This window comes from Trachemys scripta, chromosome 10 (genome assembly GCF_013100865.1).
Source record: "Trachemys scripta elegans isolate TJP31775 chromosome 10, CAS_Tse_1.0, whole genome shotgun sequence".
Taxonomy (NCBI): domain Eukaryota; kingdom Metazoa; phylum Chordata; order Testudines; family Emydidae; genus Trachemys; species Trachemys scripta.
Genome location: NC_048307.1, coordinates 7,780,414 through 7,805,795, shown reverse-complemented (window position 1 = coordinate 7,805,795; position 25,382 = coordinate 7,780,414). Strand labels below are relative to the sequence as shown.

Below are 25,382 nucleotides of genomic sequence, written 5' to 3'. Positions count from 1 at the left end.
CCCCCCCCCCCCCCCCGCCCTTCTCCCCTTCCCGCCCCCCCCCCTCTCCCCTCCCCCCCCCCCCCGCACTCCAACCCCCTGCCCCGGCCCTGCATACAATTTCCCCACCCAGATGTGGCCCTCGGCCCAAAAAGTTTGCCCACCTCTGATCTAGTCTGATCTCCTGTACAGCACAGGCCAGAGAAGGTCCCCAATATAATTCCTAGAGCTTTTTAGAAAAACATCCAATCTGGATTTAAACATTGTCGGTGATGGAGAATCCACCACGACCCTTGGTAAGTTGTTCCGATGATTAACTAGCCTCCCTGTTAAAGATGTACAGCTTGTTTCCGGCCTGAATTTGTCTAGCTTCAACTTCCAGTGATTGGATCGTGTTACAGGTGAGATGAGAATGAAGGCATGGCAGGTGGTTGGGTTAAAAAAAAAAAAAATCACCCTTTTCAAATCCTTTTTTTAATGGAAGAAACAGGGAGAGACTGTTGCAGGGCTACAGAATGGAGGCACTTACAAAATCATGTACGCCTAGCTCAGCAGTTACTGCTCTCTGTATAGAGAAGGTCTGAAAAGGACCAGTGTCACACCCCCTGGTGCGGCTGAATGGGCTGATGCTACAGCTGCTGTTCTGGGAGAGGAGAGTGGTTTGACGTGGGGTACGATTCTTGCCAAATATCCACATTCTGCTGTGATAAGAGGAAGATTTTCCTTCTCTGTCTTGTTACTGTCCATCTATCTTGGGTGCTTGACATGGCCCCGTTACTGCAGTGTCTGAGCACTTCACAACCTTCAGTATATTTACTCACCCAACACCACTATGAGTCAGGGCAGTGCTGATATCCCCATTTCTCAGGTGGGCAGCTGATGCACAGAATAAGTGACTTGCTCGAGATCACACAGGAAATCTGTGGCAGAGCAAGGAATCAAACCTGGGTGTCTCAAGAGCCACGCTAGTGTCTGACCACTGGATAATCCTTCCTCTCTGCTACTAATGCACACTTCCAATGGGTGGAGAATGGAATTTAAAACTCTAGCTTCCATTTTGCCACTTTGTTCTTCCTGTCCGAGCTGGGAGAAATTCAAAAAGTGAAATTGAGCGGCCCACTTTCCACCTTTGCCTTGTAGCAGTATTGGACTGCTACAGCACAATGTTTGGGTTGCAGAGACTTTTCCCTATTGATAACGTGCTCTGTGTGGTCACAGTGCTGGTCCGGAGGCAACAGGTGTAGAACAAATCAGAATCTCTGCCCCAAAGAGCATGCAGGTGGAAGAAGGCAACAGAATGGGGGGTGGGGGAGGACATGCAGTTCATAGGCTGGCTGCGGTCTAGAATAAGAACAGGTGGATCATCCGGAGATATCTCTGGGGGAGGCTGCCTGGCAGACAGAACCACCTCCCAGTTATTACTAAGTGGAAGGAGTGGCAAGAAGGAGAATTACGAGAGTTGAGGGCGTGGGAGGAGATTGGGAAAGAAGTGTAGGCTGGGGGTGTGGCGGTGCAGAGTTCTGGAAGTGAGGGTGCACGTTTCGTACCTGCTGTGCAAGGAGAGTGAGAGGACCTAAGAAGCCAGGAGACATGTTCGGAAGGAGAGGTGGTCTTGGTGCCAGAGCTTTGAAGGGGCTGCAGGAAGGGGCTGCAGGAATCCAGGTATGGCCCAGGCTTCTGCTGAGGGGAGGGGTGGGTTGTGAAGGAAGGAGCGCTGGGATTTGGTCAAAGCTTGGCTGGGGGGGGGGAGAAATTCTAGCACTTCGGTCGAGGTTTCCAAAGCGCTTTCCAGAGCTGGGTACATGCCCCACTTCATGAATAGGGAAAGTGACGCGCAGAGGAGAAATGATTTAGGAAAGGTCTCATCCTGGGGCGAGGGTGTCGTCTTATTGGCACGGCACTAGTGCCCCACTGTGCCAGGTGCTGTACAAACAAATGCAGAAGAAAACGATGTCCTTTTCCCTACTGCTGCAGTGCACTGCCTCTGTAAGGGGCAGTGGTCCTTGTAAGCTGGAGTCACAGGTAAAATCATCAGCTGTGACTAGGAAAGTGGGGAGGAAATTCAGGAGCTGTCTCGGATGATTAATTGAAGGCTGCACCTCAGTAGGAGAGTTCGGGAAGGCAGCGGGATGCTGCAGAGGAATGTTTTACATTCAGCCCTGAAACGAAACTGTGCATTTTTTTTTTAATTTAACGTATTTTGTTTTATTTAAAAAAAAAAACACCACCACCCAACCTCTTAAAGGGACTGTCACCTTATTTTTAGACAGTCATGAGATCTTGTTTTCCCTGTTGTTACAAGCAACGCCTGATATTTAACGTGCTGCTGAAGGAGATTGGAGAAGAGATTTTTATCTTTTTCAGTTCATAAGCAATTAAGAGGCGTCTTCATTTTGTCTCCAGTTTGCAAACTTTATGGACTTCATGCCTTTGGCAGCTGTAGGTGCACAGGCAATTTTTCCTGTCGTTTGTTTGGATTTTTCCAGAGGGGAATTTTTTTTTTTTTTTTTAAGTGTTGCAAAACCACAGAAACTGACAGGAATGGCCCATGGGAGTGTTAGGTCTGAAACAGTTTAGTCTAGATTTCACGTTGATGTCACTTGAAAAGGGTTTGAACAGATTCTTATATATATTTTGGGCCTAAGCTCCCTTCTGAAGGCCAGGAACAGTTGGGTCCCAGCAGGGTCCCCACGGACAGTTAGTACACGCCAGCAGGCTAATGCAGGGTAGATTTACACCCCATCTTGCTGCGAAGTAAATATTTGTGTAAACAAGATCACGTTTTCTGGATGGTGACAATGCCCTGGCACGTTGCTCGCCATGGTTCTGATGTCCACCATCTTCGTGTCCAGTAAGTAACTTGTGGTCTGGGAGTAGCATATTCAGCTGGTAGGAGAGAAAGTGGCAGAAGGATGATTTGGGGAGAATGTGTTTTGCAGTCTGACCATTTTGGCCATTCACTAGTGGGTGACTGGCCTTGTATGCTGGGGTTGCCTATGATATAAGAGGCCTGGACTCTGATCCAGGAGGACCTTTCCAGTCCTATGGTCCTAAAGGCAGTAGAACAAGGACTTCCCTTTGGCAGCATTTAGTTCCGCCATTAAAGAAGAAAATTCTGGGAGGGGAGCTGAGATTTTCTTCTACTGATTTCTGTGATGATGCAGGTAGTTTTTCCAGTTATTCTTTCTCCTCCTTTTGCTGTTATCAGCTAAATGAGCAGCTTCCCGGTGTGAAATGACTAGGAGTGGCCTAGTCTGTGCCAAGTTGCTGGATGCTGGAACTGACTGAGCAGAAGAGAGAGTTTGGGAACACTGTTCAGTATAGGACCTGGCCACACCGGTAAAGCTGCTGATGTTCTCTTCAGTAGAGCTGAAGAGATGGGCTTCTTTGACGAGTGTCTTGCATAAGAACTATGTCAGGAGAGGGACTTTATGTAGATTTCCTCTTTGTCCCGTTGATTAGCCGACTCCGGACCAAGGAGTGTGAATCGCAAAGCTGTTTCTGCCCTGGGCCTCCAGACAGCTGGGTTGAGGATGCAAAACTTTAACGGACGTGTCCAGTGTTCCTGACGTCCTGAGGACACGCTGGGTCCCACCCAGAATTCTCTAGTAACCATGGACTTGCCATATTGGAGGGAGTGGGTCTGTCTCCTTAAGACTCCAGCTGACTGGTTCTCTTCTGTTCCTTCGTAGGCAAAGCCCATCTATGGCGGTTGGCTGCTGCTGGCACCAGAAGGGACGGACTTTGACAACCCTGTGCACCGTTCCCGGGTAAGGAAAGCAAAATCTTTCTCCTTCTACTCTAGCTGTTGTGGCAGATGAAGCATGGGCGGGGGTGGAGGAGGGCGCATGGACTGGAAGTGCAGGGAGGCGTTCTGGGAGGTTTGTTGCTCCTTCATCGTCCCAAGCTCATCTCTCCCACATGTTCAGCAGTAATCCAGTCCCACTGCACGTGCCCCGGTTTGCTATGAGATGCGTTGGCTGATGCTTGGCGTCCCAGGAAATCAGGCAGAAGGGCAGCACCCCCTGTGCATGCTGTAGGTGGTAATGGAATAGTCTCCTGTAAGTGGGAGAGATCCAGCAGCGAATGGGTTAAGAGATACCTTTCCGATGGGAAAGTAAAGGCGGTTCTGCTGGTGGCCAGCAGAATGTGTGTAGCGGATGCTGGCTTTCCGTCCTCCTAGCTGCAGAGTTGTACCGAGAGCTCTAGGTACGGTCCTGAGATTGCTTCTCTAGGTAGGCGGTTGCTGTAGTTGCCAGTACGATGCTAGGGTCTTGTGCCTGAGCAGGGAAGTGCTGGGAGTGGGATGGGGGCCAAGGCCGTGTTTGTAACCTGAGCCATAATGATAAATTATTACTGAGTTGGGCTCAAGCCACAGAATCTGGATCCCAAGTTTGAAACCTCCCCCTGCAGCTTTGAGGGAGTTGGAGGGTTGCTAGGGACCCATCTCTAATGATCACGTATCCCTTATTCAGCGCTGTAAATCGTACGGGGCAGCGCAGTGCCAAGCAAGTAACTGGCACCGAGGGGATTACAGTCTACAGGCAGATGGCATAGATGTGGTGGCAAATGGCAGTGCAGAGCCATTAGATCGCCTAGGCTGCCTGCAAACACGTAGGGTCTTGGCAGGTGTTTGATGGAGTAGGTGGCTCATGCCTGTGTCTGCCTCACCGGCCTGGAGCAGTCTAGTGATGCCATTCAGAGGGTGGCAGGGCCAGGCTAATTGGGGCTGGTTAGGCACCCCACACGATGGTAAGAAAGAACCATCTTTGTGTTAACGAGACACAGCCCAAGTGAGATTCTCCAGCTCCCAGCTGTGTGAAGGCTGGGCATCTGGGGCGGGGACAGCCCCATGCCTCATCCCTGCTGGAGCGCAGGAGGTGTGAGTCTATAATTCCCCCCGGGAGGGTGAGGCTGCCTGAGATCCGCATGCTGAGAATAAGGGTGGGGTGGGGGAATCGTCCAGTTTCTGTGGAGCTTCTCTGGGCGCTAGGCACACTGGATTTTCCCCTCATGCTGCAGGCATGGGACATGCTTGAATAAATGCAGGGGAGGGGGCTGAAAGTCAGGTAGGCTGGGATAATGAACCCTAGACAGAGCGGAGGCTGGTGGTGGGTTTCCGGGGGGGAAGAGGAGCTCTGCTGGGGGAGAGAATTTGCACCAGGCTCTTGCTTCTCAGCCCAGTGACGGGATGGTCCAGCCTCTGCACTCCCCCTCTCTCTGTACGTCCGGCACCAGCACGTGCTCCTCTAATCTGTGCCACCTCGCCTTGGAGCAAATCCTTCTGAGCCACTTCCTGTGTTATCTGAGATGCAGCTGACATAACTCAGGATCTGGCTGCAAATAACCCAGCACTTCTTTGGATGCCCATGTAAGGAAGTCAGACAGTAAATCAGCTTTAGAAAACTCAGACTGGTGTGAGCGAGGGCCTCCCGCGGAGCCCTAGCAGGGTCACCCGAGGGGGAACATGCTTGCTAGAGCCGCCGCTATCCACCCCCCCCCATTAATGATACAGTGCCATCCCTGACAATGCCGAATGGTAACGCATGCCAAGGTGTGTTGGGCGGTGTTTGCATGGGCAAACGGCTCCCATGGCCTAGTGCGTATGCCACACATTGAGTGTGTCTGTTATAACATGGCCAGGTTTGGGCAGCCTGCTGCTCGAGCAGGGTTGGTTTCAGGGGAACCCGGCTCCAGGTGGCCAGCTAGATTGCCTTTGAAAACCAGGGCGGTGCTAGAGCCGTCCAAGTGCTCGGCCGGAGTACAGCGTTCCCTGGCATGCACGCTTCCCAAGGGGCCACCTTCCACTCCTTGGGAACCCCGTGCCGGTTGTGGTTCTGCAGCCCACCCACCACTGCGCTGGGTCCCTTCTGCTGCAGATTCATATACAGCAGGCAGCAGAGCATTCTGGGGGTGATGTGGACGCTGGCTTGTGTCGTGTGGCTGAGCTCTCCTTTTGCGGAAGGATCCAGCTCCTTTCTCGCCGTGGCCAGACCTAGGAGAGGAAGCTGACTCGATCCACAGCAGCGCTCTGGCCAGCGTGAGAGGGAAAGGAGCTCTGTTTACCAACCGCGGTGTCTTCTCTTCCAGAAATGGCAGCGCCGGTTCTTCATCCTCTACGAACATGGCCTGCTGCGCTACGCCCTGGATGAGATGGTAAGTGGCGCCTCCTGGAGGTGGACATTCCCCTGCTCCCTGTGTATTTCCCTGGTGTGCTGGCTGCCTCCTCGGTGCTGCTATGGGCCTAGCCGCTGAGATGGAGGGCTGGAGACGGGCCACAGCCTTCCCTGTGGCGGCTGGCGCATTGAGGACTGCGATCGCCGGGAGCAGCGTTGGATGCGGCTGGCATGAGGCCAGGCTTTGCCAGAACATTGCGGAGCTTGGCAAGCAGCCCTGTGCCACGCAGCCCGGGGGCCTGAGGAGCAGAGTGGCTGTGCTGGGCTTCGGTGGGGGTCTCTAGCGGCCTGTTCCCCGTGGCTCTGTGCTGGGAGACCCTGCCCCAGTGTGGATGGGGCTGGCCTTGGCGGAAACGGGGCAGGGCCTCCCTGTGTATTTCCCTGGTGTGCTGGCTGCCTCCTCGGTGCTGCTATGGGCCTAGCCGCTGAGATGGAGGGCTGGAGACGGGCCACAGCCTTCCCTGTGGCGGCTGGCGCATTGAGGACTGCGATCGCCGGGAGCAGCGTTGGATGCGGCTGGCATGAGGCCAGGCTTTGCCAGAACATTGCGGAGCTTGGCAAGCAGCCCTGTGCCACGCAGCCCGGGGGCCTGAGGAGCAGAGTGGCTGTGCTGGGCTTCGGTGGGGGTCTCTAGCGGCCTGTTCCCCGTGGCTCTGTGCTGGGAGACCCTGCCCCAGTGTGGATGGGGCTGGCCTTGGCGGAAACGGGGCAGGGCCTAAGCGCCGAGTCTAGCTTGGTCAGGGTGCGTCACAGGCAGTGTCTGGGCTGACCCTAGAAAAGCCATTGCTACCGACCCACAGGTCCCTTACGGGGTAAGGAGGAGGGGCTGGCTCAAATGGGAGCTCTGTGTGTGGAGGGAAAGCGTGGGAGGAGGCGGGTTGTGTACCTCAGGCTCTCAAGAGGCAGTGGGAAATGGATGGCGTGCCCAGCCCCTGCCATGATCCCAAGTGCCTGCTCTCCGGCTGGAGGGAGGGGAATGGGAGCGCCCCAGGAGGCCTGGACTGAGGCAGTGTGGCCCTGTTCCAGGGATCCTTCCTGTTCCTAGAGTCTCTTGGTTTCCTTGCTGGGTGTTTTTGGTTGTTGGAGGATTGTGGCTGCGTAGGCTCAGACCCTTCTGTAACAGTGCCCAGAAAAAGTAGGTCAGCTGGGATGTTTGCCTGCTTCTCTCTCCTTCTCGGGGACCTGGATTCCTGTGATCTGGGCGGCAGGGCTCCGTTCTATGCGAAAACCCTCTCCCCTCTCTCCTGTGCGAGCGGAGCTGCAGATCTGGGTCGTTTGGCCGGCTCCAGCGTGATTGGCTGGGGCTGCGGCTTTTATCCTCCAGAGTTCAACAAGCCCGTGGGTTGTATGTCTCCCTGTGCTGGGCTTAGCGCTTTCCTGTTCCAAGGGGGAGGTGTGCTGGGGTGTGTTTGTGCATGTGATGGGCTGCGCAAAGACATGCATGTTGGGGCGGTGTGTGCAAGTACATGCATGTCGTGGGGCAGGGGCCGGATCTGGGGGAGTGTGTGAGAGGCTCAGTCACACTGTAGGTGTCTGGGGCGGAGGGCACCTTTTAGCTTCCCAGCTCTCCCCTGCCCCGGGGCAGAGTGGGCTGGGTGACGTGCTGTTACACAATGGCTGGTACCCAGAGGGAGCCAGAGGTGGTGGATCCGTGCTCTGAGCCTGACTGTGCCCCACTTGCTGTCTGCAAATGGGGCTCTCTCCTGAGCCTGAATTGCTGTTCAGTGGTAGCTCCCAGCCGGTGCAATAGCTCACAACCCTGCCTTTCTGGGGAACGGTCCTTGCATTCCACACTCCCTGCAGACCCTTCACCTCCACCCCATGGGGCGCTTCCCTGCCAACCCCCCTCATTCCATGTAGGGACATCCCGGGGGCAATTATTTGCAAGAATTTGGGCCTGCATGTGAAAACAAAGGACACAATTTCCAAAGTGTGTGTGTGTCTCTCTTTCTTTTCTCTTCTGGGGGTTGATCCAAGTCCCCTAAATAATTTACACTGCTCAGGCAGGAGCAGCAGAGCCTTACAATACACTTGTAGTATCTCAGCAACCTGGCTCCTCGCTGGGGTAATATGTCAGGGGGGATACAAAAGGAAGGCTGTGCTCTGCTGGCTTATAGAGAAGAGAGCCAAATCCTAGGAAGACCCAGGGCCAAGGAGGGAGGATTAGTGGGATGCTGGGAAACTCTCTGCTTGCTTAGTGGCTCCGCTGGCCTATTCAGAAGGCCTTTAAAAGCTGTATCAAAGCCGGTTTATTTTCATAGGCCCTGTATAGTTGTGATCCCAGTGGTCAATGGGCCGGCAATGCTGGGTCGCAGCATGACCCAGTGGCTATGGCACAAGGTGTGTAGTCTCTCAATTTCTTGGTGTTGCTGGTGTCTCGAGAGCTCGTGTAGGGCTGAGGGTGGCACGTGCTGGTTTCCTGGGAGCAAGATGCAGCTCCACGCTCTCTGGGATGCGTAGGACAAGTCCACGTAACCGAGGCTTTGTCGTTATTCGGGCTTCAGCCCCCAGTGTTAGCTGTGCTGGTGCAAACACTGTTTACACGGTAACTTGCACAAGTGCAGCCTACTCCAATTTGTACCAGTGCATGTCCTGGTTTACACGGTGCCGCGCATGTTCGCTCTGTTGCAGCTAGCTTAAGTCCTGAGTAGCTGAGGCCTGACCGAGGCTCCTGAGCTGTGTGGAAGGGACTGGCCACTCTAGCCTCCCCCGTGAGGTTTAACATGCTTGGCCTGAGATGACTGGCGTTCCCATCACATTGCTGTGTTAGTGGCTGTAGCCAAAGAGGAACCTGCTTAGTCATGGGAGTTGGTTGCAACCTCAGTGCAGCCCTTTTTGCCAAGAGCGTGGGAAACTGAGGCACAGAGGGGTGGCGTGACCAGCTCAGAAGTCACCCAGCCAGTCAGGAACAGAACTGCTGACTCCCAGCTCTGTGCCCTGTCCTGGCCCATGCTGCCAGGAGGATGGTAGGCCTGAACTCCTCCATTCAGGTGCCGAAGGGAATTGGGTATGCAATTGCTGGCTGGAAGTGCAAATGGCCCAGGACGCTCTGTGCTGCAGGGGAACGGTGCTTGATAAAATATGAAGGGCAAAGAGGTCAAACCACAATTCCCCAGGCACCTCCTGGGCTGGCAGGGCTTAAAGGGAAAAGACGGAAAAACAAACAAGTAGAAAGCGAGGGAAATGCATGTGAATGTGTGTAATAGAAGTCTGGGTCTATGCGTAAGCTGGATCCCTCTGCGCAGACCCAAGACCGCTTCCCACATGTAAGTGTCTTTATTCCTCCAGGCTCTCAGCTGCCACGCAGTGGGGAGAAGGGGAGCCCTACGGTGGGGGGGTCCTTGATGGGAGACCTTGACTCTGAGTGAAGAGGGTGTCTTGCCCCACATCTGGGGTGTGATGTTCCAAACCCGCTGAGGTCAGCAGATGGAGGCAGTCGTCTCTCTTCCCCCTTGCCCAGGCTGGTTCAAAGCCCTCCTTCCTGCTTGCTCTGACACGTTCTACAAAAATACCCCCCAGCCTTTCCCGAAGAGTAATCCCTCTGCGCCCTGGCTGGCATTCAGACCGATTTAAAGGTATCGCTGCTCCAATGCAAGAGTCTGTGGGTGGCTGCCCGGTGATTGCCAGCCCGCCTGGTCTGAGTGTGACCGCTGGACACAGCTATGGGACAACTGCTGCTCTGCTGGGATCTCCTGCCCTGGGTGAACAAACATGGGCAGACCTCTTGGCCTGCTGCACAGCGCCCCCTCCAGTTAATGGGAGTCCCTGCATGCACTGGCCAGGTGGGAGTTCCGGGGAGTGAGAAGGTGGTTTGGGGCTTGACTCGCAGCCTGGCTGGTGGATATTTTGCAGAGATTGCAGAGCAGAGGGACGTTCTGTCTCAGGACAAAGCCATGGCCAAGAGGAGACAAAGGGGTTATTTATCTGGTACGTCAAGGACTGAAGGCAGGGAGGAGATGTGGAAGAGGAGGATTTTCTTTCTCCCTGTGCAGAGTATGGGAAAACCTCATGCCGAGTATCCTCTGCTTGACCCTGGGGGAGTTGTTTGCAGAACGGCCAGTCCCTGAACCTTTGGGATCCAATGCCAGATCTGTTAGCACATGGACTCCGAGGAACAAGGGGACCTTGCCTCCCCTCCCCTCCCTTCTCACTCCAGTCGCACCAGCGCCAAAGTGAGCGTGTTCTGAGCTGGCCCGTCCTGGAAGCTACGGGGGTTCATGTAACTCTGGAGCCCTCGTTCCAGAGGCGGATTTATCCTCGGTGGAGCAGAGCTGGGTTATCTAGGAGTCAGAATGTGCCGAGCTGCTCTTGGTCTGGGTTTTGTCTTTCTTGCGGGCTGGGAGGCGTGCTTACAGTGGGCTCGGATCATTCCGGCAAGGATTTTCTGCGGGTCGCTCTGGGTAAATCCCGTGCATCGCAGTGGAAGTTCCCATGGAGTCCCCTGCCCTGTGTAACTCCTTCTTGCAGGATATTGCCAGAAAAGGCCCTTTGCTTGGTTGTTAGGACAGTAGCTTTATGGGGGGCGCACCGAACCCCCTGGGGTCAGACATATGGGACTCCGCCTGAAGCGTTAGTCCTTGGAGACCTCTGGCTAAACCACAGGCCGGAGCTTCCAGCTCCTTGCACTCAAGAGAGACAGATTGCACACGGGTTCCTTATTTTATTCCTTGCTGCTTTTGACAGTCACTTGTTTGGCTGGGTCTCGTATGCTGGGCTGTTTCCCCTTCCTTTATACCATAAGGCCACCAGCTCACACCTATCAGTAAAAACCGTGGCGAGGAAAATAATCTCTCCTGGCCTATGCAAGCTCTCTTGGTGTTTGAGCCAGGATCCCAGGCTCACCTGGGTGAATTCTGTCTTTCAAGGAACAAGGAAAATCTGGTGTGAGCTGAAGAGCGACTCTGCAAATGGGAAATGAAGTACCAGGGCTTAAGGCCCCGATTCAGCAAAGTACATAAGCAGGTGCTTTACTGTAAGTGCTCTGCTGAATCAGGGCCTGAACTGGTACGTCTAACGTACCTCTGGCTTTATTGATGCTCTGTGAGGGTTGGCTGGAGTTGGGGGGGAGGGCAAAGGGGAGAAGGCGAACAGAGAGTGGGGTCCCCAAGGAGTGCGGGTCTATCGGTTTGCGGTGGTTCTTTGGTAAGTTTAGTGTAGTCTTGGGTGATTCCCAGACTACATCACCAGCTGGGTCCTGGAGTTCCTCTGCCCGGGGAGCTGCGAACTTCGCTTGGATTTTGGATACCAGCCCCCCACCCGTGTGCAGTGAGACTGGCACGAGTGTGAGGAGAAGGCAGAATGAGCTTCCTTCATTAGTCAGGAGGGTTTTTTCTTCCTTGTTCCCCAAGGCTCGGCCAAGGCCCATCTTCTCCCTGGCTGCAGGAACCTCAGTCGGCAACCGTGGTTGGAGCTTCCAAGCTTCTGTCTCCAGCAGCCGGGCTTGGAACGGGCCCAAGCGGGAAACAAGGGCAACACAAAAGTGCTGTCTTTCATCCAGCAGAATTTGGCACAGCTCAGGGGAGCATAGGGGTTGGAAGCAGGGCCAGAATCTTAAAGGATCAGGAGTTGCTTATAAAAAACAAACAAACCAAGCCCACCAAAAGATGAGGTCCCTGCTCACCACCCCCCTCAAACAGAGTAAATGATCGAAGCTGCATCGAGGTTTCCAGATGTAGCTTGTTTATAGCAGGATTGCAGTTGCGCTGAGCCAGACCTTCTTGTTGCAGGGCTGAGGCAGGGAGGATGGGGGGAGGGGTTGTTCTCTTTAGGTGCTTGAGAAAGCAGAGGTTGTGCTACTCTTAGTCTCAAGGCAGATGCTCCAGGGGCAGTTGAGACTCCTGTTCTCCGCCTGGCGCCATCCCCCCCATTGCAGAAGTCATTTAGATTCATTGATTTAGATTCGTCCATGGCCTGTGCAGATCCCCTCCTCTGAAGCCTTTCCATGGGCCGAGTGCATGTGTGTGTGGGGGGGTTGGGTCCTTCCAACACCCCTCGTTTCCCCTTCCTCCCCACAAAGTGCACCCTGTAGTTAACACACCGGTGACCTGTGTACACAGGACTGGTCTGCAGCACCTCAGGCTGTTGGCTGGGGTGATACCCTGGCGACTGTTTGCATCATCTTGGCTGCAGGCTCCCCTGTGCATGGAGGTGGGCTAGCGTTATCAGACCTGCTCCCACTTGCCTGTTAAGCAGGACCCTTTGACTAACCTCAGGCACCGGATTCCCTGGATTATGGAGGGATCTGGTGTGAGCCTGGGAACCCAGAGGTGCTAGCCCAGCCATGGGAGCGACCTGCTTTGGGAGGAAGCTGGTGCAATGTGGCCTCCAACCTCGCCATTAAAGTATTCAGCAAATTAAGGAGCTGCCGGCTAGAGAGGCTCCCAGAGGAAGGGAAAAGAACCCGAAAAGTGGGCGGCTCATTGGCAAAGGGAAGCGGATGCTTGCGGGTGATGCTGTGGCATTGCTGCCCTGGATTGTGACGTGTTCTGAGGTGCTTTGTCTCTCCTCTGCGGCGGTGACCTGGGACGCGGCTTTGTGGAAGGGGTCAGCTTTGCACACAGGCTCTGTAGAGAGAAAGATGGCCCTCCCTGGGCCTCCACCTGGCCCCTCCTTTGTTTGTGAGGCCCTGGGCCCTGTTACGCTAGGCGCTGTACAAATCCTGAACAAAATGATAGTCTCTGCCCCTAAGGGGCTTACAATCGAAGTATGAGATAAGAGACAACAGATGGATACAGACAGGCTCAAGGAAACAACGAGACTGTTGGTTAGTGCGATAGTCTCTCCTCTCAGCACACCAGCTGCCTCGCCATTGTCAAGTTTTTGTAGGCCTCCTGGCAAAGGGGAGTTTTCAGGAGGGATTTGTACGTGGATAATGGAGGTAGCTTGCTCATGCCACTATGTGTCTGACACCGCCAGGCCCTCCGCGAAGGGCCTAATCTGCCCCACTTTGCCCCTCCTATGTTTTTATTGTCCCTTGGGGGCTTCCTTAGCTGGACTGGCAGTGAGGGGCTCCCAAGGAACGCAGCAGCTGTGGTATGAGTGGAGCCCACTAGCAGCTGGACTGAGACCTCCCAAGCAGTTGCAGGAATGTATTGAGTTGTGCTAACTTGAACCTGCTAGACATTAATTTTGTGGCTTTGGCAATTTCTGCTCTTATTAGAAGTGTGGTGGGGCGTGTGTGTGTGTGTGGTTGGCAGTGCGAGAGAAGCTGTTACTTACAGAAGGTGACGGCTGACCTAACGCTTGGTTTGGGGGAAAGAAGTCTGGATGGCTTTGTTTTGGATCACTTGCTTTTTGTTCTTAGGGAGCTGGGTTATTTATCCAACCTCTTGACAGAGGAGCTTTTTGCAAAGTACACGTCCTAGTGACCTTCCTGCAGCAAAGGGCACATCTGTTTCGGAGCTAGGGTCAGCACTTAGTGAGACATTAGCCTGTATTCGGAATGGGGTGCGGGGCTGTGGCTGACTATGATCTTTGTTTTGGGGGATGGAGGTGCAAAGGGTATGGGGGGTGGAGAGCAGGTAATGTACATGCCAGGATGTCAGCTATGGTTCTCCCACAGTTCTCATGATTCATTAGTCTGGGCTGCTTGTTGAAAATGGTGGTGGTTCAACTGGCAACTATCTTAGGAATCTTCTCTTTTTAATCCACTGTGTAGAGACCGAAATACCATACGACTGCTGTCTGCAGGACAGGGTGTGTGTGTTGGGATGGGAAGGCACTGCTTTTAGAAATGGCGTTGTCTCGAGAGTACGCTCTTTGGCACTGAAGCTCTGACAACTGGTCTAGCTAGGAGGCAAAACAAGTGCAAATTCTCTGCCTTGCAGCAGCAGCTGAATGTGGACAAGTTGTAATTGGAGTTGATTGAAGAGAAGAATGTCTGATCCTCCTGGGGGTGGCTGGCTGGCCCCCAATTCTTTCTCTTGTGAGCTCCCAACAGGGAATGGCGTTGCAGTGGGACAGTGTGTGCTTGGCCTCTGCTCTCCTGCAGAACTGGGTTCTGCGCTGGAATCACAAAACGAAAATTGAGCCCTAGTGGCCGTCTGGCCTCCTCATAACACTCACCACTGACTTCAGCATTGGTCGGCAGTGTCTGTTCAGGACGAGAATAGCACAGGGCTTACAGGTCAGGGTTGAAAGGGCATTGACTTGGTTGCATGAGGGAAGCTAGTGTGGTGCCTGACCTTGCTGAGTCCCACTTTGGCTGGTACTGTTGCCTGTTCTTCACATCCATCCTGGGCACAACCAAAAATGAAGGCATGGCTGTTCCCCTGTTTAATGAGTGGGATTGGAGATGGGGTGACCTGGGCTAGTGTAAGTTGGTTCTGTCCCAGAAACATAGTCGTGCTCCGTTTTGCATTGGTTTTGTAACACAGTCCGGTGACCACCCAGTGGCTGATCTGTGGCCATCAAAATCCTTCCTTCTGGTGACCCAGGTGCCCAGAAACAAAAGGTGTGTTTTGAGATGAGACCAGTTTGGTGCTTCACCTTTATCAAAGGGAGAATATAACTGTCTGGGTTGTAGCAAGGCTTATAGATTCCAAGGCTAGAAGAGACGATTGTGATCGTCTAGTCCAGAGGTTCCCAAACTTATTTGGCCTACCGCCCCCTTTTCAGAAAAAAAATTACTCAGCACCCCCCTTTTCAGAAAAAAAATTACTCAGCGCCCCCCTAGAAATCTACCTTCCTTAAGCGAACAAACAGAAAGATGCAGTGACAAATTTGCGTTCTTTTATGTATCTATATTTCTACCTACGTCTTACAATATAGTAAAGAAAGATGTGTTATTAGAATATCGCCCACGACATCAGGTATACAGTGGTTTTTGCGTAAGACGGCAAAAGACAACCAAACTAAAATACTAATGAAACTAATAAACTGGGTTTTGTTCTTTGCTCAGCATTAGATATATGTATTTGATATTAAATTGTCAAATATCAAACTAAATTTATCCAGAAATAATTAATTTAAAAAATAATCAATATGCAATTAAAAATCAGTTATAGTTTTAATTTAGTTTGCCCTTATTTAAATAATTGTTCCTTATTAACACACGCCTTATTTACCAATTAACACAGATGATTCGATAGATATAAATAAATGTTAATAGTTAACAGTTTTTTTCGATTTCATTCCCCTGTTTTCGTTAATATTGTAATAAAAAATATGACAAATATATTGACTGTACACTTCAAATAGTACTGTACCGACACAAGCCTGCTACGATTTTATTATTAGTAAGCACTAGAGACACAGAAACGTACGGTAGATATGTAAGAAAATGTATAAAAATACTCACGTGTTAATTGCTGTTTTATTGAAACAACAATAATACAATTTGCTTTGTATGTGATCCATAATCCGTAAAGATCGAAGGTATCGAATGTGAATAAAATTTTTTAAATACTTATTGCACTATTGTTAACTGCTTTTTACACAATTCAGAAACAATCTAAATTAGATTTCATACGTCGCCTATTTATAGTATCGTATTGTAAACAAGTCATTACACGCACATATTCCTGCCGATGCATGCTGGACTTCCCGACAATGCGCGACATGCTCGCCTGCCAACACTTGCTTGTTAAGAGCTGTTGGCGGACTTGACACCTGATCGGTTATAATTTGTGAATTTATTTGGAAAATAAAGTAATCACTACAACTTTAACTCTGTTACACAACAGATGAAACATGTACGAACGTTTTTTCAAAATTTTCTTATATTCTCTTCTTTCTTTATGCTTCCACCGCCCCCTTATTTTTATTCAATGCCCCCCAATTGCACCTGAGGCTACTACTGCCCCCCTGGATCGTTCCAGCGCCCCCCAGGGGGCAGTATCGCCCACTTTGGGAAACTCTGGTCTAGTCTGACCTCCGGCATAACGCAGGTCATGGAACTTCCTCAAAATAATTTCTAGAGCAGATCTGCCAGAAAAATATCCCACTTTGATTTGAAAATTGTCAGTGATGGAGACTCCACCATGATGCTTGGTAAATGGTTGTTCACTCGTGTGACGTGTCGACCATTTCACTGCAAGGGTCTAAAACTCCCATGGCTGCTGGCTCCGAGTGACTCAAGGAACTTCTCTGATGAACGACTGCTCTCTCTAGAAGATCTGTTGGTCTGACAGATATAACGCACGCTCCATAAGGCCCCTTCTGAGATCCGGACGTGTTTCGTTTTATAGGATGAGTTTTATAGTGGATTTCAATAGAGCAAGAAGCCAGCGTGCTGGCTGATGTAGGGTGGGATGGCAAGGGGAGACCCGAGATTGTGTGTTATCTGGATGATTCATCGCAAATGCTCTCTCTGGCCAAGTGGACTGTCCTGTTACCAGCTGTAGCTTAGTTAGTCGGGGAAGACTTTGGAACACAGCTAAGCAATTCTGGAATCAATCCCTTGAAGCATCTCTAGCCATGTGTCATACTAAGATGGGTGCCTGAACTAGAGTAACCTTCTACTTGGGATGGCTGTAAGGAATCGGAATGTTTTGGGTGCTCCGATTCCTCTGACTCATTCCCTGGCCTCCCTGCTCCAATTCAGTTACCTATTTTTTTTTTTAAGTGCTCTCCTGAATATTGACCAAGTATAAATTGCAACTTGTTCCTCTCGAAGTCCAGTGAGTTCAGCTGGGAAGTACGTCGAAGGAGCTGATTTGCTGTGGGATTGGAGTGGCTTTGTGGGTTTGCACGCAGGCACGGCATGTGGATTTTAAAAATTCTGCCTGTCTCTCTGGTGGTTCAAGGCAGTTCTGTCGCTGCACTAAAAGGCCAACAGTTATGTAATGGTTTAATGGTTTCATTGTTGGTGATGGGGCCACAACACGTCTTTTGAAGCATCCTCCATCTGACCCTGGGGCTGCTGGATCTCTTGTGTCCCTGTCTCAGAATGGCGTGATCTACAGGTTACAAAGAGAATGCACATGCAGATTCATGGCTGCAGGCTTTAAATAAAATCTGCATCACCACTTGATGTGGAGTGTGCCACCACCTTTGACCCAGCGCACCAACCAATTCATCTCCCAGGCTTTAGCGCGGTGAGCTTGAGAGGCTGCCATCATGTAATAACAGTGCCAGCGTGCCAGCTGTAACCGCAGGGTAGAACTGCTCGCTGCACTGAGGTTTGGAGGGAAGAGGCTGCACACAGAAGGACGCTCTTGCCTCTGGGATCGGTGTTGGTGGCACTTCTCTCTTTGTGAGGCCCAAGTAATAGTCCTCAGGACTTGCCTTGAAGACTACCTTCCAAATGCAGGCCTGGACCTGGGAGGAAATGGCACCCTGCCTCTCCCGCCCCAGGCCCGGCCCTACTGTTTGTTCCAAGCACTTCTCCTGGGCCAGACTCCAGCTATGCTCTGGTTAGCTCCTGCTTGGGACTTCTTGCTGCATGGCTGTCCTCATAGGCCATGCGTAGGCTGCTCTGATGACCCGTCCTGGAGCAGCCCTGAGACAGCAGCTCCAGCCTGTGGTTTGCAAACTGGCTAACAAGTCCCGTGTGGATTTTCCGGGCCAGAAATGGCGTTGCTGGTGCAGGGAGGACACCGATGGGGTTGAGTGACGTGTGGGAGGATATCTGGCTGCTGCTGTGGAACCGCTTTGCGGCCCGTTTGGGAAACAAGCCTTTGTGAGGAAGCCAAAATGTTCCGAGCGGGAGACGTTCGTAGCTGGGCCTGGCTGCCACGGTCAGCGGAGAGGCCAAGGATGGCATGTGCCTGTCTGGGCGCGTAGGGCGAATTCCTCCCGCCCAGACGAGGAATCTGTGCAAGGCAGGATAAAGGAGAGCAGGCAAGGTGTGGTGTTGGGAAAGGCGCACCACCGTGCTGCGGGCAAATAGCTGGCGCTGGTCTCCAGGGCTGTCGGCCCGGCCCTGCTCCAGCACCAAATACACGTGATGTTGTAGAGCCCTGGAACGATGCTCTGTTGCAATCTCTCTATTTTTGGGGTGCCAAGTGACTGGTGTAGATCTAACGCTTTTGTCAGGCGACTGCTGGTGCAGCGGGGAGGCGGAGAACATATGCCCCGCTGTGCTCTCACTGCCTTGCCATGGAGCAACTCCTGCAGGCTACCTTGGTCAGGAAGGCGCTGGCTGGCTGTGTCTGTGAATGCCGTTGTTAGATTAACAGCTCTGAAGACTGTTGCCCACAGAACGGAGTGTGGCACGTGCCTCCCCCACTGCCCTGTCCTGGATGAATGAGAGCGCAGCTTGGTCTCCATGTCCCAGTCAATCCTGGGACAGTATGTGCTCACTCTTCATGAGGATGACTTTCTATTGATCTTTTGGGGACACGGACATCTGTCCCGGGGGACCTGGGCTGAGACCACTGCACTTACTGCACAGGGGTCTGTGGCTTTTAGTTTAAAGCCGAATGTGGCTCTTGCAAATCACTCCAGCCATGTTGAGTGATCAGTACAAATAAAGCTTGTGCAGGTTGTGGGAAATAAAACTCAGACAGTCCCCTCCCCTTTTATCTCAAACAAAATATATTCGGGGAGCTTGCCAGCATGGTGCTCCCAACTCCGCAGCCCTGGGTATACAGAGCTTGTTCAGACATGCAGAAATTCCTTGGTTGAAAACTTGGGCATATGCAGAGGTTGTGCTGACTTAACCACCCACCCCCACGCTGCCTTCTCTTCTCCCCCCCCCCCTTCTGCAGCGGGAGGGGGGGGGTTGTCCTTGAACAATTGCTCAGAGTCGTGTTCCCATGCTAAAGCAACCACAGTGATTATCCCTCCGTGTTAGCTTGCTCATGCCATTTATAAGCCTACACGCTGGGCCAGATGATGTAAAGGATGGAAACCACTAAAGATTAATCACTGAGGGGGGAATGGAAGGGGGAAGATGGATGACTTATTGCTTGCGAATCAGGCCTCTTGGAATGACGGGGGAGATTCTGCAGGGGAAAGGAACCTCTACAGCATCAGGAGTCTGTGTGGGTGAATCTCTCTCCCCGATCCCTTGGCCAGATGCTGGTGCCAGTCTAAGTGGCAGCAGTTGATCATTTCCTCCCTAGATTAATGGTTCACTAGCACCCGCGTTCACCCCAACTCCCAAACGCTCTTATGCAGGGCTTGTGTTTGTAGGACCACAGTCCAGCAAAAATGGCTATAGATCAGTTCCCTGCAAACGGAGGCCTGGCTTTTGAGTGGCACGTGTGAAGAAGAAGAAGTGAGGTTTTTACTCACGAAAACTTATGCCCAAATAAATCTGTTAGTCTTTAAGGTGCCACCAGACTCCTTGTTGTTTTTGTAGATACAGACTAACACGGCTACCCCCTGATATGTGTGAAGGCAGTTGTCTTTCTAGGGGCCTGGTAAGACTGCAGCTGGAATATATACGGTTTGGGGCACCATCAGCTAGAGGGGCTGCAAATGTGATGAATAATCTGCAAGGATTGATTGACAGGGAAACTCCGGGGTGGCGGGGTTTGGTTAAGTGACCATTAAGTGTGGAGCAGATAACTGGCTCCAAGTACATGTAAGGTCTAAATAGCAGGGGAAGGAGAAGAATTGTTCAGAGTGGTCCATGACGGTGTAATTAGGAATAATGGGATGCAATTGAGCAAAGGGAAATTTAGGCTGGATATCGAATTCCCCTAAGAGAAAGTCTGCTAGGCTGTGACTAGCCGCCCAAGAAGAGTGCCAGAGGTCCCGTTGCTTACGACATGTAAAACTAGCGAGGGCAGAGCGTGGGCCTAGAGCAGTGGTTCCCAAACTTTAACAGGCCGCGAATTCCTTTCACTAAATTGTGAAATCTCATGAACCCCCTCCTAAAAATGAATGTTTCCAGGGATTTAAGTTTAAATTTCCTCAGTGTGATGGATGCACTTGCTTTGCTCTGCATAGCTCTTGGAAGTCCGGAACCACTGGAGAAAGATAGTCTCAGGTCTGGTTCAGCATCAAGTCTGTTTCTGTATTTGGTTTTCAGATGTGCATACGAGGAAAACGCTTTCTCGCCTAAGTATGTTGTTGAAAATGGTAACAAAACTGCAGCAGCTTTTTCTGCCAGAAGGGGGTACTCGTTTCTTAAACTCAGCCAAAAGTTGATCAGAGTGCTGGGGTGCGGGCTGCCGGCTCCCCCCCTGATGGGGGCAGGGCTCGGGCTGCCAGCCTAAACTCCCCTGCCCCGCTCTCCTTGGGGCTCGGGCTGTCTGCCCTGCACCCGGATCCCACCTGCTGCCTCCAATGCCCGGGGTCCTCTGGCCGCCATTAGTGAAATTTTTCTGGCAAACCCTCTGTAATGTTCTGCGAACCCCAGTTTGGGAGCCACTGGCCTAGAGAACAGACTGTATGGTATAGTCCTGCCCTGTCTGGGAGAAGACAGATGAGATGATCTGAGAAGGCAGAAAAAGGGACCAACCCCAATCCTTTTTGCAAAGGCTGTCCCAGATCCAGTACTATAAGCTGTTTCCTATAGGTTTTTCGACTCTCTCTCTCTCTCTCTCATAGTGTGGACTGGCCTCAGGTACGGTGACTTGCCCAAAGTCTTACTGGAATCTGACACCTGTCCAGTGCTGTGTAAACACTAAACTTCCTTGTGAAATCCTCTGCACGCCCCAGATTAAACCCCTCTGCCATCTGCAGTGCATAGAGCACTCCTGGGGGCAGTGGGTTTAGGAACCGCGTGTACGATCCTGTGGATGAGGTGCTGGGTTTGCCAGGCCATCAGTGGAAATTGCACCGGTGAAGGCTAGAAAACAGTGCCAAGAAGATGGACCATGCCAGGGCTACATAAATAACGAGTGCAGCAACATGGTAAATAGTTACACCAGCTCTGTGTGGTTGCTGCCTATAATTAGGTGTCTAGAGCTCTTTATAAATAGATCTCTGCTGAATGGGAATATCATTGTAATCCCTACTGGCTTGCAAAGAGAGGAGACATGTGGTGCATAGTTCATTCCTCTTCCTCCTTCACCTGCACGGAGATGGTGGCTAATTTCCTTACCCCTCTCTGGGAAGGTGTCTGATCTGGCTGTTAAAGCAGGAGACTGGGAGGTGGGGCTTCTGGGTCCTGACTCTTAGTGACTTGCTACATCTTCCTGGGCAAATCGTAACCTCAGTGCAGTAGCTGACTCCTCGGTCTGGTAGAGATAATAATCCCCTTTTTTCACACGGGGGTTGGAGTTTATAAAACACTGTGTGTGTGTGTGTGTGTGTGTGTGTGTGTGTGTAGTGGCTTGCAAAGGCGTATCCTCAGTTTTTTATTCAGCCCTCTGAAGTGATGGTGACACTATCACGCTAATTGTGGTTGAAGGGGGCAGGTGACATGCTTCCCTGGGGTTTCCTCCTGCCATATAAGTGTGCTTTTTGTGTAGCTGCCTGGGAAGCTGCTGTGGGAGAGGATTTGATTGGCACCTTTGTCAAGTTGAGTCACCATTGTTTTGGTGGCGGATGCATCCTCCAGGAGCAACGGGGGATGAGGGATGCCCTTAACTGTAAGCAGGTGTCTGATACCCACTCTTGGAAGGCTCTGGTGTGAATAGCCCGTTAAGGAATGAACTGTCCATGTTTGGAATTGTCCATGCTGATGTAGATGGAGCAGGAGAGGGCCATGCTGCTCTGGGGTGAAATGGAACTAACATCTGGGTGTGAATCTAATGTGGCCTGTTTGTCTCCTGTGCAATATAATTTTCTAGTTGTCCTTTAACACTTTGGCAGGGGAGGCAGTGGCCTAGTGCACCGAGTATGAGCTGGGAGTTGGGGGACCTTGGTTGTGTTCGTAGCTGTCTCCATTACTTGCTGTGTGACATCACATCACCACTCCACCTGAAAATGGAAGTGTGTGTGTGTAAGTAACACCTTCATTTGGAGACTTCCAAGATCTTAACAGAATGGGATGTTATACCCATTTTACAGAAGGGTTCTGGAGATTGGAGTCAGACACCCAGTAACACTCAGCTACCTCTTTGGAGCATTGTGTGGGTTAGTGATGTGCTCTGTAGATCAACCTAGCTATCGACATGCCAGGGAGGACAATTTTGAGCATGCTAACAATTGTAGCCTCTCTTGCTTCCTTTGGCAGTGAGTTTCCCATGTTATGAGTCCGCTGCACCAACAGAACAGGCTCTGCATGGTCCATCCTTAGCTTTGGTTTTTGTCCTCTTGGTTTCCAAATCTTCCAACTTGGTAGATGCTTCTAGGGAATGTTCCACTTTCTTGCTATGCCGTTTATCTTGAGGGCTGCTTCTAGAGCATGGTCATGTTTCAAGCCAACTGTGCCCCTATTGAAGTATCATGCAGGAAAGACTCCCACAGGAGTCCCATCTCTAGCCCATTGAATGTGTATCCCACACTTAAAGCACAGTAGCTCAGCTTGTAAATCAGGCTGTTTTCAATACTGCTAATATAAGTACAATCAAACCAACCTCTCTACCCATGTTTGCCGATGACCTGAAAGTGGGAGGGCAGGTTGGATACTGGGTCGGAAGAGCCCAGAGGGGAAAAACCAGGCCAGCTCAGCGTCTGGCAGCAGTTAGGAAAGTAAATGGATCACTGAGATGCATGTATAAATAGAAGAACAGAGGCCAGCTTGGAAGAGGGAGCTCTGGCAATGATCAAAGGGCTAGCGGGGTCACATCTGAAGTCCAGCACACTGTTTGGGGCATCATGTCACCGGAAAGAATACTGAAGAATTGGAGAAGATAAAGAGGTTAACAATGACGCTCAAGGGTTAAATACACCCCGAGAGAGACTGTAACCTATAGAGATAAATTAATTAATGAAAAAATAACCCTTTTTATTTAGAAGAGCAGAGCAGATTTTAAAATGTCACTGTAAGCCGAGCTGCACTGTTAATTCTCATTATCATTCCTGTATGCATCATGGTGCCTCGTCCACATTTTTTCTTTTAAGAGCTCAAGAATTTGAGTTTGAGTTTTTAGATCAAAGCAATTTACTTCAGTCCTGGCACAGAAAGGAAACTCTTTGGAGGGGATTAAAAACGAAGCGTAAAGGTTTTAGCCTGTCCATCCTTATTTTTTCCAGACATTTCACCATCTAAACATTTCCAAGCGCCCTCCTCCCAGTCTTTTGAGGAAATACAAAGCTTGAAAGCTTTGTCCAAAAATTGCTCCACTGAGTTTCCCTTGTAAGTTGCTTTTGCCACTGCAGCTTGGTTTCCCTGCTGCCTATAGTTGCCAGATCTCAATACTTTCAGTTTCTGTTTAGCATAAAAGCTTTTGGCTTGACTCAAAGCATGTTTCACATTTAAAACAACCTGAAACAAAAGGGCTTGACTGTAGTGGCTGTGAGAAAGGGTCAGATCTTTGTACGGTAATTCATTGGGCCCTCCAGGATCCCTACAACATGGGGGGGCTTTTATCCACTGCCTTCTTGTTTCATGGCTTGCGTCAGATAGACTCGTTTTCTGGACTCCTAGGCTTCTCCAGTTTAATTCCACCCTGTCCAAAGAACGGAGAAAATATTCTCTCGCTGTGTGCAGAGGAGGCTGCTACTGTCCAGTGGTGATTTGTCACTTCAACAAACTCTGACTGTATTGAGCTGACTCTACAACTTCCAGCCAACCAGCCTCCATTCAAATATAGAGTAATGCACAATAACTTGAACTATTCCAATACGTTACTGGGTTCTACGTTAATAGTATCCGCTCAGGAAAAAAAATCCTGGTCATCATTATGGAGAGCTCATTGAAGACCTTTGCTCAAGGGATGGTTCTTAAATCCTGCCTCAGCGTGGCAGGGATGGTCTAGATGACCTGTTGAGGTCCCTTTCTGCCCAACGCTTTTGATTCTATGTGCAGCAGCACTCAAAATGATCAGATACATAAGGAATGAGATGGAAAATATTATGCTATTGTACAAATCCATGTTAAAGCCTCACATGGAATAATACGATGTGCTGGCTGTTGTAGTCCCCTCATCTCCAATAATATAGCAGAAATTGACAGGTGCTGAGAATGATTAGGGGTAGTAAGAGGGGACATAAAAATATAAAAATGAAGAGGAAAAAGCAAATGGGGAGGATCTGTTCTCCTTGTCTCCTAACACAAGGACAAGGGGATGTTCAATGGTATTAAAAGGTGACGCATTCAAAACAGGCAGAAGGAAATATTTTTCATACAATGCTTAGGTAGTCTGTGGAACTCACTGCCACAAGATGTAATTGAAGCCAAGAGTTTAGCAGGAAAAGATTAGCCATTAATATGGCTAATGAGCATATCCAGAGTGGTTGATGGTAAATATTTTTTTAAAACACCTTTGGAAGGTTATAAGCCTTCATGCTTCGGAGTGGAAGCTGATCTTTAACTATTGGGAGTTAACAGGAGACTACCCTGGAGTAGGTATCCGATAACTGCTGATTGCAGGGTTCCTGGCACTTTCCTCTAAAGCATCTGGTGCTGAACACTGTTGGAGACAGATGCTGGAATAAATGGATCACTAACCTCCTCCATTTCTGGTGATTCCTTTACCAATCAGCGGGTAAAACTTCAGCAGCAAACAGCTATTTCAGGAAGATAGAGCTCTAGCCCTGAAACCCAGCATGACTGGATTTACTAGATGCCCATGATACTCCGTCTATATCATGAGATTTAATTCTAGGCCCTGAGCTTTCTGTAGTCCCTTAAAGATCCCTTGGAATGTAGTAAGTGTAGGAGAATTTGGCCAAAACATTAAGATTAATTCATTCTCGACAGTTATATTTTTACTTTCTCAAATTTTCCATTTCTGGCTTCAGTTGGAGAAGTTACTCTTCACTTCCCTGCCTAACAAAAGAATTGTATAGCATTTGAAGAACTATCAGGTATTTTACAAGTTAATCTATAGGAGGAGATTTCAGTGGTTTAACGGAAGATTACAGGAAAACTCCGGAATTGGGAGAAAGCAGTTTATCTACCTACCTCCTAATTAATGGGTTGATTTGGCCCAGTCTTACATCCTGAAAACAATTCAGCCTTTTGTTGTCTTCTGTATGGCAAGTTTCAAAGCAGAGACTGCTGTTAGAGTGGTGGGAGGAATAGCAACAGGTTAAAATAGCCCTGTTCTTATTTCCTCTTCTCTTTTTCTTAGTAGGGAAAGTGTGTGAGCTACAGTGGATATATTTTGTTTCCATCACAAGCCTTTTCAGGGAGACTGAATATTGATTTTGATTGGAAAAGTGGGTCTTTGATGCACTGAATAAAGTCTTAAGGATTTTGAAAACCTGAACTTTCTAATCAGACTCCATGGACATCAGGATAATTAAGCAGCCATTTGTTTAAAAAATTGTATATATTCT

General features: G+C 50.5%; 1 protein-coding gene across 9 annotated transcripts in view; it reads left to right on the top strand.

Moving 5' to 3' along the window:
- MPRIP (myosin phosphatase Rho interacting protein) overlaps window positions 1-25,382 on the top strand; it is a 171,336-nt gene that overhangs the window by 18,378 nt on the left and 127,576 nt on the right. For all 9 annotated transcript variants that reach the window (XM_034784567.1, XM_034784562.1, XM_034784563.1 and 6 more), the window contains exons 2-3: window positions 3,672-3,749; window positions 6,070-6,135. In XM_034784567.1, coding sequence (XP_034640458.1) covers window positions 3,672-3,749; window positions 6,070-6,135 — 144 coding nt within the window. The remainder of the gene's footprint in view (window positions 1-3,671; window positions 3,750-6,069; window positions 6,136-25,382) is intronic.